We start from the raw sequence: 15,352 nt of genomic DNA on the forward strand, positions 1-15,352 counted from the left end.
GATACAATTATAAAGTGAGTAATATTTGACTGTTCATGTGATCTCAGCATGTTGGCCTCCTTATTTTTGATTTTAACATTTATTTCACACTGGTTTTAGTTTTCTAGTTTTATGAATCACAACTTGAAAAAAACCCCCAAAACAACATGAAAGTATAGAAAGAATACTATATACATGAATTTTGCAATTAAATGAAATGTAGGTAATTATTATGCATGCAAAAAATTATTTGTTAACCAGTACAGGGTATTTGTTACAGGTACAGGGTTTTAAAAATAAATTTTAAGGCTTTTAAGACTTTTTTAATACCTGCACAAATAAAATTAGTACTGTATTGGGGGGAGATCAGTGTTTACGATAACATCCTAAACCATAAAATGACTGTAAAAATGATTTATTTTACTTTAATAATTTACTTTACAGTTCATATGGTACAAGTTTTGACAAAAACAAGTTTTATAAAAAATATATATAATAAAAACCTCACATTTAAGCCTTTAAGCCACTGTTTAAGAGAAGGTATGAGTCAAAATTAGAAACTATTATACATTTTCATTTAAAATATGGCTATGTCAAATATTCAAGAAGATACCTTACCGTTCTACATTTTTTGAAAGCACATTAGCTTCTTATCAATCCACCACTTAACCTTTACAACACTGCTTGTAAGCTGTGTAAAAAAAATTGTCGATCTTCGCATTGGTCTGAACAAAAAAAAAGGTGCTGAATGAAAATGCAAATTCAGTCTCTGGATGGATCTTATGGAGCAGCAGAAATATATCGGTTTCTCCGGTCACCTCTGTAACAAAGCAGCGAGATTATAAATTGTAATATTTTGAGAATAAAGTCAAAGTCATACGACGAGAATAAAGTTGTCATATTTTGAGAATAAAGTCAAAATTACAAGAAAAGTGTTGACACAATATGTGATTCAAGTTCAATGTGATTATAAAAATTTCAAGATTCAATGTGATAAAAAAAAGTAAATAATGTCAGTTTTTTTTTATTGGCTCCCGAAACCACGGACTTGGTTTTGCTAGCTATATGCTCTACCAATAAAGCGACAGGTTATGTACAATATAACACAATAACATATCTTGGTGATCAGTCAGTTCATCTGTGATAATCTCACCTCCTGACAGCAACAGAGAAGATTATAGTACACAAGAGGACAACCCCTAAGACGATCAGGACGGTCTGGTCCTGCCATGGTAAACCTGAATGAAAGGGCAGAACACATTTGCTGTTGGCAGGAATATTCTCACACCTCATTGTGTTTACTTCACACAAAAGCAGATAAAGGTTTCTACGGAGCCCCTAAGGGACATGGTGATGGAAAAAATTTGGGATGGGATTTTTCAAATATTTTGCGTTATCTCGCAAAACTTTTGCGTTCCCCCAAGAAACTTTGCGTTCCCTCGCAAAACTTTTGCGTTCCCTCACAAAACTTGGTTCTCTCACAAAACTTTTGTGTTCTCTCGCAAAGATATTTGCGTTCTCTCGCAAAACGTTTGCGTTCTCTCACAAAGATATTTGCGTTCTCTCGCAAAACCTGTCATGAGCTCAGACAAACACTTCCTGTTTAATGTCCCGCTGGCAGTGTTTCAGACAGCTCCGAACGTTAACAATGGAGCGGTTCATAGAATTTGAACATGGACTCAAATATAAAGAAATGTGATCAGTGCTTTACTCCTTGAGTTCAGTAAAGTTAGCAATATATTCACAGATTCTAACTTCCCGGATCAATAACTCGTGAGCTAAACGTTGTTAAAACACAAATGACACCTATTTCCAATCACGTAGACAAGGAGCTTACAACCCAATTTTCCTCAAAACGAGCTTTATAATATAAAGTCTGCAAAGTTCAAAACCCTTTTGCAAATTTTATATTATGAAAAATATGAAATAACTTCACTGTGACACACTGTACTGTCACCAAATTCAGTTCACACATCACTGCTCTCCTGCTGGTTATACTACAACACTTGCATAATTTTTTATGATTATTTATTATGAAACAAATTCAATAACTTCACACTGTTATACAGTGTAATGGCATCAAATTCAGTAAGCAATTATCATGCAAAAGCTATGGTTGTAACTAGTATGTTAGCTGTGGCCTACTTATTTTGTATGTGCTATTACTTGCTAAACTAAGTGTTGTAGTAAACCAGCAGGAGAGCAGTGATGTGTAAACTGAATTTGGTGTGTAAAGGACCTTGCACACTGAGTCCGAAATTTTCATATGTATTTTTTCGTATTCGTCATTCGGTGGCTCTGAATTGTGAAAAACACTATTTTTTTTTATGACGGACGAAAGTTTCAGAGGCAGTGTGTAAACGTGATTGACACAACGTGAGGTCGTATTTATTTTTTAACGTGCGAAAATTTCGGACGAGAATTTTGGACTCAGTGTGCAAGGACCTTTACAGTGAAGTTATTAAATATTTTTAATAACTGACTGCATTTCTTTATATTTGAGTCCATGTTCAAACTACATACCACTCCATTGTTAACGTACAAAGCTGTCTGAAACACTGCCAGTGGGACATTAAACAGGAAGTGTCTGAGCTCACAACAGGTTTTGCGAGAGAACGCAAATATCTTTGCAAGGGAAGGCAAAGTTTCTCTGGGGAACACAAAAGTTTTGTGAGAGAATTTTTTTTTTTTCTCATCCTATCCCATGTCCATTTCCCTTTAGGGGGTCAGTAGGTTTCAGTTCTGCATAATCATTTCTCATTCTGAAATGACTGTTTTAGTACCCATTTCTTCTGAGTGTGTTTCAAAGTTCACTGTTGATTTCGGCCCTTTACCAGCCATTGTTTCTCCGGATATAGAAACGGTGTAAGAGGCCCCTGGGTGGAGGTTCTTGATCTTGAAGCTGGTTTCATTTGCTTGGACTTCATGGAGTGCTGAAGCAAGAGGAACGGCGTTATAAACAATTTGTTTATAATAGATTATTTTGTTGACTATACCAGTAAAAAACTTGTATCTGCAGTTGTGACATAAAGGTTTCATAGCAAATAGATGATCAGTAAAACTACAAACTTTCGCCTTACTCGTGTTTCCCTGTCCTGAAATCCAAATGAGATAATGCAGTAGAAATCCTCGCTGCTTCGCCACAGGAATGGAAAGCCAACTCACCACAGCTGATTCATGTGTCACATTAGAAATATTCACATTCCCTGGGCCTTCAATAGGTGCTGAAACAAATGCAAACATTCCATTGTGAAAACTAGAGATCATTCTGGATTATATCTTACACTGTGGTCTTCGTGTTTCAGTAAACTAAACAGATTAAACAAGGGATGCATGACATATCAGTACCATATCGGTTATTTACGGAGCTAAACTCTGCAGGACAGTAGAAAATCCAGGGCTGGATTTGAGGAACCCTGCTTTAGGGGTCTGTATATTGGCCGATATAAGATATTTAGTTTTTAATTTATAAAGTATATACAGTATATATTGTCTGATATTGGATATTTGATAGTGCAACTTCCCAAAATTTTACATTTAGCCGTCATCTAACAAATACTTAATCTTGAAAACACTAATAATTTAACAGCACACTGTTGAATATAATTTTATCAAATCTCAAAACACTGTACATTATAATGATTTACTTGAACCATTTACTGAAGAATTTATTTAGACAAAATAGTATGAAATTTTAATATTGGCCATTTATTGGTCAAAACATAAAAAGTTATCAGCTAATTGATAACAGACAGAATCTTATCGCCATATTCTTAGTCTGAACGTACCTCCCTGTTCTGAGTAAAAAGGACACATATCAACAGTTTGAAGATGTTTCTTTCTCCTGGTGTGAAGAAAGTAATAATGACGTACAAACTTCTCCACCCCTGTAATTAAAACCAGAGACACGAATTAGCATACGCAGCACATGTTAATATGACACATGAACATAGTGCTCTACATTGGATGAATGATTTATCTCTACCTTTTTCAATATCCTTGAACGATTTTTTGCCTGAGCTGTTTACTCTACTTGTTCGGGTCTCACCGTTTTCCAGCTTGTACCATTCTAAGCAGGTTTTATAATCCTGTGTGATATTAGAGGGCTTGTCACAATCTGAAAATTAAAAAAAATCTTACAAGTTTCCATTTTACAGGGTTTTTTTTTGTTACATGAGTAATTTATGACTTAACACTTTAGGACCCCCTTCACCAAAAAACACACACTTTTCACTTGTTTCCTGCTGTAAGCGCACACACTCAGATATTCATTCACATACAGTACATGAAAACCCAAGCAAACACAGTCACAGTTCACACTTGCAGCACACTTACTGCTCAGATGTTTCACAGCGGGAATGATGATCTCCAGTGGAGGTGAACTTCCAAACTTGTTTGTTGCAATAATGGAAATCCTGGCCTCTGAATATGTTATTGAGGTTTTATAGGTTCGATTCAAAGTTAGCTTTTCCATTCTCTTGGGTTTTTTACAAGCCCAAACACTGATGCTCAGATTGTACCGTACACCCCCAACAGACTCTTCAGCAGATGGTTCCTAAAGAAAATCACATTGGAGCATCATTCAAATCAAATTTCATTCATCTTACACCAACAAACAGAGACATTTCTGATGTCCTTTGTTCTTCTTATACTTACATCCCAGGTGAGCTTAATATGCCTGGTCCCATTCGTCCATTCTTCTACAAGCTGGTGTACAAGAGGTTGGCTGATTTCTGCAGAGAGGTGTTACATTTGTTAACCAAATATTTTCAGATGCTTTCACTTATTAAAAACTTCTTATTTGCAACTGTATTGGCAGATACAGCTGAAATCGAACCTAAGGGAACATCCACCACTGGGCTCCAGTCACTCCAGAGAGTTTGTAGTGAGTCTTTACATAGATGTGGCTGCAGTTTGGCCTGCCGTCTCAGTTGGATCTGGTAGATCGTCTGTTTCTGTAGATGTAGCTTGTAGGAATCTAAAGACATTCATCTCAGTCAGTTTTTATGTTTTGGACACTAATTATTTAAAGAGGTCATACATAATCATTTTTTCCCACACCAATAACAATATATTTAGTATAACTACAAGTAATTTTCCAACATTTCAATGACCATTAGAGCCGTTGTTTGCTGCTGTACCTTTAAGAATGCATGTAAACATCCTCAATGTATTTGTCAAATTGTTAAAGACTCAAAGGATCAGAGACTGCAGAGTAGAAGGTGCTACACAAATCCACCTTTGACAAACTTTCCCACATTTTACTGTTTATCTTTAAAATGTGCACATTTAGTGTGCACATAGTATGCACATTTTCTGCCTGAATATAATATCTCTATGGCCTATTACATACTGTATATGCCAAAATGTACAGTATGTACAGTACAGCAGTGCATGATCCAATGTATTCCTTAATCCAATGCACTTGACTTGACCTTTAGTTGAATTATAAGAAAATAAGCTCTACTATAAAAAATAGTCTTTGCTAATAATAGCGAAGCTGTAAGTTTAACTGCTTCAAGAACAGCAACGTTACTACCTCGCAACTGAGAAATGTCATGTAGCTTTTCAATTGCAAAACAATTTTACTGATAAAGTATCAGGGCAGTTAACTAAAAGAGTTATATCTCTTTGCTTGGTCAATGTCTTTGTGGATTTTGGTTCTTTTGCTGCTGTAGGCTGCACCTTTGAAATAACTTAATAACTCAACGAAGTCCAATGGAGCTGTAATGCGGTCAAGGCCTGTATGGAACTACTTTAGCTGTGCATTTACTGGAAAATAATTGCACACTTTAGAATGTTCATCAACCAATCAGAATCGAGCATTCACCCGCCCTATTAACAACATTAAAACTTGAGTTCTGAAAATTACGGAATGTTTAAAGAATACACTGAATTAACTTTTTTTTTATAAATGCATGGACAATTCAATGTATCATTCAGACGACATTATTTCTGCACTTTATAAACAGAGTAGGGAGTCTAACCTTGGATAGGGCTGTCCTCAGTTTCAAATGTAGCCTATAATTGCAGAACACATCATGTTAACAAAATAACAGATTCACTTCATGATAAGAAAATATCAGATTTTCTGAAATGTCTTACATTCTGCCATTCAGAGCCTCTCTCCCTCCATCTGATCTCATATGTAACACTTTTGTTATCCTTTGGTTTGTCCAGTTCGAGAGACAGGGTTCCAGCTGACCTGTTCATTCTGGTAATTTGAGGTGCACTGTATTTGACTGTTGACAACATGAGAGTGAAACGTTAGGGGCGACATGCCATGCAAAATGTTATGCTGGTAATATAATTAAATATTTACTATTAAATGTATAATATATAATGTAACTAATTATTTTAAAAAATATTAATTAACTATAAATTTAAATAATAATATAATATAATATGCCATATTTACCATTTAATATACCAATTTATTAGAAACATGCAACGACTTTAAGATCCCACCATATAAACTGTAAGAAAATAGCAGTCTGAATAGATCTCTTAGACTGGTTCTTACCCAAGCATTCAAAGATGACTGAGATTTTGCTAGAATTACAGGTGAGATTGCCCACTTGTGTTTGCACCCATATGTCCATCTTTCTTTTTGTGTTTCCTAGTTCCTCCAAGATAATATATTTCTCTGAATGATTGCCAGAGTTCGCACACATAATAAAACTTTTCTTTTCACTGTCCCTGTGCACACCAGAAATTGAGAGTTAGATTCATGCAGACTGACATACATAATCAAGCCTCTGTATCTGTTATTTAGTATAGTATAGCAATAATAAACACATTGTGGCAACTCAATTTAATCTGTTCATCATATAAAGCAATCGAGTCTCTTCAGAAAATTTGGACTAAACCTAACTTTTTAAAGTGCAAAAGTAATTGCATAGACTATCAATGGAGGGACAGAAATCTCTCAAATTTATCAGTTTATTTATTTATCTCTTCATTTGTGTTTTGAAGATGAACAAAAGTCTTACGGGTTTGGAACAATGTGAGGGTGAGTAATTGATGGCCATTTTTTTCATTTTTGGGTGAACTAACCCTTTAACTTTCAAAAATAATCTCCCCCTAAGAAATATTCAGTTTGACAACAGCCCCGGTCTCCCCAGTACTGATTTGTTTCCCAATATGTGGCACATTCTTTAACTATGAGGTTTACAATGTTTCATAACTATAAACTATTTATTATTTACATTTTGCCTGTCTGACAAATTATTTGCCGCCATGGTTTCAATACCACTGTTATGGCGACGATATTCAGATATATACTGCTTGCCGACTGGACTCTATTCACCAGACTACATTACTATCATCATGTGTTAATGAATTAAAGACATGGCTAAACTGCAATTTTCTCAGTTTGAATCTGACTAAAACAGAAATCTTAATTACTGGCCCACCATCTCTAACAAAAAATATAACTACTCCCACACATGACCTTGAAGCTACATCAATTATTCGTCTGCCACTCTCAAAAACTTGGGTATCACTCTTGACCCTTCACTGACCTTCGACGCTTATTAGTCAACTCTGTAAAGTTGCATTTTTTCAACTCCGCCGTACTGCCAAACTCTGCTATGTCAGCCCAAAAGACGCTGAATCGCTGGTACATGCGTTTATCACATCTCGCCTTGACTACTGTAATGTTCAAATAACATGAAATGGCTGAAAGCGGCCCTCTTCCTGCCTGATTTGCATACAACCTCACAAAATCGGGCGTGCGCATGCGTTACGTGATCCTAAAGAAGCTTGGAAACTTTTATGGATGTCGGGCCATTTGTGAATTTAACTGTTATAAAGGTGAAAAATGCTCTATTGTCCTATGCAAAATGACATTTAAATGACTGAAAAATGGTCTGCTCTGCGCAGAACTTCACCAAATTAGCTGAGCATGTGCGCCATATTATTCTAAAGAAGTGTGCAAACTTTTACGGAGATCCGGCCATCAGTAGAGGTATTACAGTTTAAAAGGTAAAAAAAAACACACACCAAAAAACACCACATTTCCATGAAAATGTAAAAAGCAACCTTTTTCCTTTCTGAGGTACATGTTAAAAGGCTTGATAAAGATTTTGTAACCAGCAAGCGTCAAGTGATAAGACCCTATAGTTTTTTTGTTTTTTTTAATAGGCCTTTTTTAGACCCTTTTTATTAGGGGTTCCAAGCGCGTAGTGCTGAAACTGAACTTCAAAATGAAATGAGATATTTACAACAAATTTGACACACATACAGTATGTATGGGCACACTTTGAGGACACCTAATAAAAGTGGTGGAGATCAGGCAAGACATGGTGCTATAACTGTCAAAAAAACTTTAAAAAACATATTTTTCCTTAGTAAATTGCCTGTATTGTCTGTAAATGGTCTTTTCCATCTATGATCTAAGTGTAGGCCTATTTGTTTATTTGGATTACCATTAGCCACTACATAGTGGCTACTCTTCCTGGGGTCCCAACAAGTAAAAAATAAAAAGCTACATTTAATCAACATCAATAAAAAGTCAAGTCAATGAAACATACTAACCCAACATTCATTCCAACATTCAACAATTTACTATAAATTGTGGCATTAAATGTTCCTTTTTTTCTTGTTTAAAAATATGTAATATCAATGGTAAATCTTTCCATATTTTCATTCCTCTATATATTACAGTCCATTGTTTTGCAGTGGTTTTCGAAACAGGAAATAAAAAACATCCCTTTTCTCCTTTTATGCATGCCTGGTGTTAAAGTTGAGAATACAGGAAGTCTAGACACAGAAATATTTCTTATAAAACAAAGCAGAGAGACAATCCTTTACCAGTGCATTCTTATTATATTAGCCCTTCTATTACAGTTTAAAGTGAGTCGTGTCACTCTGTTCTGGACTAATTGTAATTTTTTAATTAGTTAAATTTTTTGTCTTTTCTTGATGCACTCGACCACACCACTGGGCAATAATCTAAGCAAGAACCATTGTTTGCACAATTTTAGAAACACAGTGTTGTGGTAAAAAGTTTACACATCTCTTAATAACTGACAAACCTCTTCCCATACTGTACCTGTTACCATATTTGGAACATATCTGTTTTGACCACTTCAGCCTACTGTCTAATATAACTCCAAGTCTTATTTCCTCTACCTGTTCAATAGGCACACTCTTTACAGAAAAAAATTAACTTTTGATGCAATCAACTTTTGATGCAATTTGATGCAAATACAATGCTTCTGGTTTTTATCAAGTTTAGAACCAACTTATTATTCCGTACCTACTTTATGACCAATTGTATTTCCTCATCCAAAGTAGTAGACAACTGCTTAATTGATGTTGCAGGTAAATATAATGTTTTATCATCTGCATGACTGTCCATGCACACTTTAAAACAAGAGGAAGATCACTGGTCTTAAACAACTTCCTTGAGGCACACCACATTGCAACTCTTTCACATCTAAATAACTTCCATTAAAATACACATTGTCCCATTAGACAGTTAACTTTTAAACCAATGAACAGTATGAGAAGTAAATTTGTAACATTTCAGTTTATCCAACAATAATTTATGATCCGTTATTGTCATCAATCTGTGCTCTCTCAATATAAATGCTGAAAATTAGAGAGCAAATTAAAATAATTTCCAATTTCATATGGTTTAAGAAATAGTTAAAAATGAGTCACCTGTATCAATAAAAGAAGGAATTTGACTTGATTTCCTATCCATTATTTCATTGAGTGTACTCCACATTTTTATAATCATATTTACATTCACTTATTTCAATTTTGTAAAACATTATTTTCTTTTTCCTATTAATTTTAGTTACTTGATTTCTTAATTTGCAATAGACGTCCCAATCTTCCTTGTTCCCAGTTCTGTTTGCTGTACCCTTTGCCACATCTCTCTCAAACAGTTTTTCAACTCATTAACAATCCATATGTTAGTGCCCTAACATTCTTCACTGTACATTTTTTCATATGTGTATGTTTGTCCAAAGGGTAAAATATTTTTTTTACCAAAAGGGTAAAATAATGTTTCAAATCTTTCAGTGTCTTCAATGTCAAATCTCTCAATGCTGCATTATCAGGATGAACTTCCTTATAAACATCACTCCAACATACATTATTTACGTCTGTACAAAATGATTCTTGACTGAATCTCTTATATGACCTTTTATAAATTACTGGTTACTGGTTTCCTAAGCGCTTGAACCCCGATAGATGCTGCTTGCAGCTTTAATTTGTTTCTGTTATTGTTTCTGTTTGTATTCCAATTGCAATGCGATATGCAACTGCAATCACTTATTTCTTGGATTGGGATTTCTTATTTCTTCAAATGTCTATTGTCCATTTATGTATGTCCATTATACAAACTGATTGTTTGTGTTTTACTGTTATGTCCTTGAGCTTGGGAAATGCGCTATATAAATGAAACATTATTATAAAGACAATGAGATTTGTTCATGTTACTTTTTAATGTGTTGGTTGAACTTACCTTATAAAAAGAGTGTGTGTCTGATTCTCCTGAGGGTTTCTTTTATCCCATTTACACATAAAGTCCTCTTCTGGCAAAGTTGAATTTTTGTAACACCATGGACTAGTTGTAAGCATACATCCTGCTGCTTAAAAACATATACATCATGGAAAAACAAAATCTGTAAGTTTGACTGTTGTAACTCACCTGATCCCAAATAAGTTTCTTAATGAAGTTTATTATGTTCACCAAAGCTGCATTTATTTGATCAAAAAATACAGTAAAAACAGTAATATTGTGAAATACTTTTACAATTGAAACATGTTTTATTCTATTTTAATTTTGAAGTAATATTAGTCTAATTAAATTATTATTAGTCAAAATTAAAACAGTCAAGGATGCATTAAATCGATCAAGAGTGACAGTAAAGACATTTACAATGTTATAAAAAATGCCGGTAACAGTTTAGTTTGGGGTCCAGTTCTCAATATTAGCTGCTTATTATCATGCATATTACAAGGATATTGGCTGTTTATTAGAACTTATAAAGTACATATTAATGCCTTATTCTACATGACCTTAAATATTAATAAGCAGTGATTAGGCAAAATTAATACGCAAAAGTCATAGTTAATAGTTAATAGTGAGAACTGGATCCTAATAAAAAAAAGTGTGACCAAAATCATCAAACAATCCTGAAAATAAAATCACAATTTTCAGAGCTGAGTCATTACAGATAAGTACTGAGTCAATACAGACAAGTCCCAAGTCAAGTCTCGAGTCAAGACAGGCACAAGTTGTATGTCCTCAACCTTAAGCAAGTGATACAAGTGCTCTTACTAAATTGTTTGCTAGTAGGCTAGTTATTTGTATTTAAAGAAGTGGTATAATGCCCTTTTCACAAGATGTAAAATAAGTCTTTGATGTCCCCAGAGTGTGTATGTGACATTTTATAGCTCAAAATACCCAACAGATATTTTTATATAGTACGTTAAAATTTTCACTTTTTGAGGGTGAGCAAAAACGCACCATTTTGTGTCTGTTCCTTTAAATGCAAATGAGCTGCTGCTTCCGGGACAGAGGGCTTCAAGAGCTTGCGTGTGTTAGCAGCTCCGATTACCTCACACAGACATGCACTGAAAATTTCAAAAACTTTTAGCCTTTTATGTTCAAACCGAAGTCAGACAATGATGGAGAGACTCAAGAAGAAGTGACAACATGTAGAAGCAACAGGACATTTCTGAATGGTTAGGTGATGAATTTATATAGCTTATGTGTAGTTATCTTCTAGTCATTGATTAGCATATTCTGTCTTGATAATCTATAAATCGTGTACAGGGGGCGGGGTTTATGTAAATTATAGGGTCCGTGATGTCACTAACCCGGGAGGAAGCTTGTGTAGTCTCTACCAGCCATTTGTTGTAGTCCTTAAAAAGGAATTTCTTTAAAGGCAAATATCTCCCTTTGCTTTGAACTTTTGAGCGTTGTAACTTTGCACATGTTGTTTACACTAACTAAAGTTAAAAAAGTGAAATCATAATCAACCACCCATTTAAATGTCGGAAACATTAAATTAACATTATGTGGTTGACTTAGTGCCAGCCAAAGCGCGAAAGCAGCGCTAATCATACAAGTGTGATCATCATACCTTTCAGTGGCCAGGTTATAGAGTCTGGGAAACTACGTCATTGTGCATTGGATTCAGGGTAGTTACTGCTATGTTTTATGACACGCTCAGGAGCATACAATGATAACAAATACAAATCACTAGAGAAAAAACGACTGTATTTACGTTAATCATTTTTAAGTAATTAAAATTAGCCTACACTCTGATCTTTGGTTTAAGAAAGTAGGCCATAAATACATTCCAAGTCACAGGGCTCAAGACCGAGTCTCGAGTCATTGGTGTCAAAGTCTAAGTCAAGTCTCAAGTCTTCTTTGATTATGTCGAGTCGAGTCGCAACTTCACAAGTCATCAAATTTGAGACTTGAATCCAAGTAAAGTCACAAACATTTGACTACATACAAAGTTACCTATTTACATTTCAATAAGTATTTGACTTTTTAAATCAGATGGATGTAATAGTCAGGTAAAAACAACACCAAAAAAGAGCAGTTCCTTTAATTTGTTTACATCCCGTGGTTTTATAGGTTTTTAATGGTGGTTTAGTCAAATGGTGCTATGTGTCACAGCTCTGATAAATTACACCATCACAATCTTCTGAAATCTATTGCTACTTCCGTAAAGTATATCAAGCTGATCTAAATTTCATCTTCCTGTCTGCGGTGCTGTGTATGTGCCGTTCGCGCTGATAACATCAGCCATGACAGACAAAAGTGAGTGGCAAACATACCTTCAGTCAGACTGACAGAAACAACAAGCAACAGCACAGCCACTCTTATCCACATTCTTCTGTTTGGAAAGGTCCTCACTCGGAAATGGTGAATACACGGGCAGTTCAAGATGATCTTTGTACCCAGAGTTGACAATTGTTGGGTTGGAAATCATCTACTAACGTTATATAGACACATGAGGGGCTACCCTGCTGGAAAAACCAATAGAAACCATCACAGAATTGCTAATGGTTTCCACTACAAAACCATTACAAATATATATATATATATAATAAAATATATAATAATAAAATAATATATAATAAGTAAGATGTTCATCAGCTTGGCCAGGCTGGGAGACCAGCTAAAACCAGCTGACCACCAAATTGTCCCGGCTGGGAAACCAGCTTGATCATACATGGCAGGCTGGGAGACCAGCTAAAACCAGCTAAGCCAGGCTGGGAGACCAAATAAAACCAGTCCCGATTATTTGAATAAATTTGATTATTAAAAAAGAAAAACTTTAGTAGGCTACATACGGCGGAGGTGATCCAGCAAAGTCTGACATACTTATTGAAGAATAACTGTTGATTTTTAATAGACAAATAAATAAATAAAAACCCAGAGAAAAGGAGAAGAATTCTCATCGGATATCAAAATAAAAGTCTTCACACAACATATACCTGTCAAATAAAATTATTACAGTGAAACAGATGAGACAGTGGTCATAAGTTTCATATTTCTTTGTCATTTTATTTTTTGTAGAGTCTATTTTTAAAAGGTTAATTAAGAATTTTAAGAAAAGCATTTTGAATAGCTTGTAGCAGTGTGCTACATATTGTGTACTGTTGTTAAACAGTAGCCTAGTGTTCAAAGATACATTTCAATATTATAACATACATTATTTGTGATATATATATATATATATATATATATATATATATATATATAAAAATATATATAAAACTATGAACGTGAATATGTGTATGAGCAGACCTACACACAACCATACCTTAAACAGAGATGTTGCTTTTTAAAGGCATGCAGTGGAACAGAGTCAGAGTCTGAGATAGACCATAGGACAGGCATGAAGCAGGACACTCCTGATCCCCTGTCAGTGATTGACCTACAGCCTGACATGGACACTGCTTTGACTGCCACTGGAACTACCACAAAAGCTGAGGCAATGCTCATGATTATGAGCCATGCAGCAAAGCATAAAATAACTGGTTGCCAGTTACATGATTTACTGCATTGTTTGGGCAAGAGGTTGTACCTCAATCCAATATCTTTTTAACAGAGTGTTTAAAAACAGTTGTGAGGAAGTAGAATTTCAGTTCTACTGTGAAAGTTGTCACTTAAAAAATAGGAACAGTCCAGGAAATCAGTGACAAACAAATTATATATTAATATCATCAAACCAAAGAAAACACTAAATTTGTTGGACACTTAATGGTTCATATTGGTCCTTAATGGTATCCAATAGAAAAAACATGCCACCAATAGAAGAAAGCAAATCACCAATAGAGACCCACTAGGACCATTACAGTTTCCATTAAAACCAATAGAGTTCTCTTTATAACCATTAAAACCATTAGCAATTATGTAATGGTTTCTATTGTTTTTTTCATCAGGGATAGTCTTCATCTACTTGTGTGTCTTTCTGGGGCAGAATGATTGAGAGGCTACTCATCACCACAAACCACAACACGAAAGCAGCAGGGGAAGCTCATCACGTTATGAGAAAAAGCAGGTTTGGTTTCCTGCTACACACGTTTTTGCCTTCACTTTAAAAAACGTGCACATGTGAGACGGAGATGCTATGAAATCATAAACCTAATTGTACAAACCTATTGAGATTGCTTTCCAACAAAATCACAACCCGACGTGTGTGGCTTTTAGTAAAGTGGTACTTGAAGTAATTAGGATTTGACTCCTGAAACTGACATTTACATTTTGATATTTGCAGCACGCTCCATTTTCCTTAACACACAAATCCTTAAAATTTTTTTCATGAACTCAAATACTTAAATAGGCTACTTCACACTTGAGCCAGACAACGACAAAAATTCCCTTTTCACTCATGACTTTTAGGGCTTTGCCTTTGATAAAACACCAATACCCAGAGTCCCTTACTTTATCGGAAATGACGTCGCACAGACCCGTCCCTCGTCGCCTTGCAAAATAATCGCGCTTTGTCTAATCCAACATGTCTGCGCCCGCAGAGATAGTTCTATCCGCAGATTCAGCGGGTCAGCTGTTTAACTGTGCAGTTTTCGACCCTAATTCCGGGGCAGAGTTCTTGACATATCGCGGGGGTAACACCTCCTCCAGGTCTTTAACAATCTTGAACGGAGAATACATATTAGGAGCTCAACTCTGCAAGAACTTCATAAACGTGTGGGAGATCCAGAGAAAGGTGGGTAACGTTAGAGCTGATGCATATACTGGAAATAAACATCACTGGTATTATACTCAATAAATAAGTAATAAAAGCAGGATTGTTCAGAACAAGTGTTCTTCAGTGTAATTTTAAAAAGAGTTGTGTGTGTAACAGTGTGAATTGCTGACATGTCAAGC

At 35.1% G+C, this 15,352-nt stretch overlaps 2 protein-coding genes across 3 annotated transcripts in view; one reads left to right on the forward strand and one right to left on the reverse strand.

The window, feature by feature from the left end:
* Window positions 1-379: 379 nt before the first annotated feature.
* LOC311074369 (leukemia inhibitory factor receptor-like) lies at window positions 380-12,921 on the reverse strand. 2 transcript variants are annotated; one of them, XM_084100922.1, is made up of 14 exons: window positions 12,793-12,921; window positions 10,460-10,583; window positions 6,503-6,678; window positions 6,085-6,221; window positions 5,967-6,000; window positions 4,817-4,957; window positions 4,636-4,712; window positions 4,315-4,534; window positions 3,965-4,096; window positions 3,768-3,866; window positions 3,060-3,203; window positions 2,763-2,912; window positions 1,133-1,217; window positions 380-799 (listed from the first exon to the last, which is right to left on the reverse strand). In XM_084100922.1, exons 1-14 carry the CDS (start codon window positions 12,845-12,847, stop codon window positions 760-762), a joined length of 1,614 nt encoding a protein of 537 aa, XP_083957048.1. In that variant the 5' UTR covers window positions 12,848-12,921; the 3' UTR covers window positions 380-759. The 2 variants fall into 2 exon arrangements, with proteins under 2 accessions (XP_083957048.1, XP_083957047.1); XM_084100921.1 differs by having other exon boundaries at window positions 10,460-10,586.
* Window positions 12,922-14,948: 2,027 nt separating this feature from the next.
* Window positions 14,949-15,352, forward strand: part of wdr18 (WD repeat domain 18) — a 125,343-nt gene continuing 124,939 nt past the window's right edge. The window contains exon 1 of the mRNA XM_084100759.1: window positions 14,949-15,191. Within this exon, the coding sequence (XP_083956885.1) occupies window positions 14,982-15,191 (210 nt within the window). The 5' untranslated portion in view covers window positions 14,949-14,981. The remainder of the gene's footprint in view (window positions 15,192-15,352) is intronic.

Source organism: Abramis brama (assembly GCF_963993115.1).
Source record: "Abramis brama genome assembly, chromosome: 23".
NCBI classification, from domain to species: Eukaryota; Metazoa; Chordata; class Actinopteri; order Cypriniformes; family Leuciscidae; genus Abramis; species Abramis brama.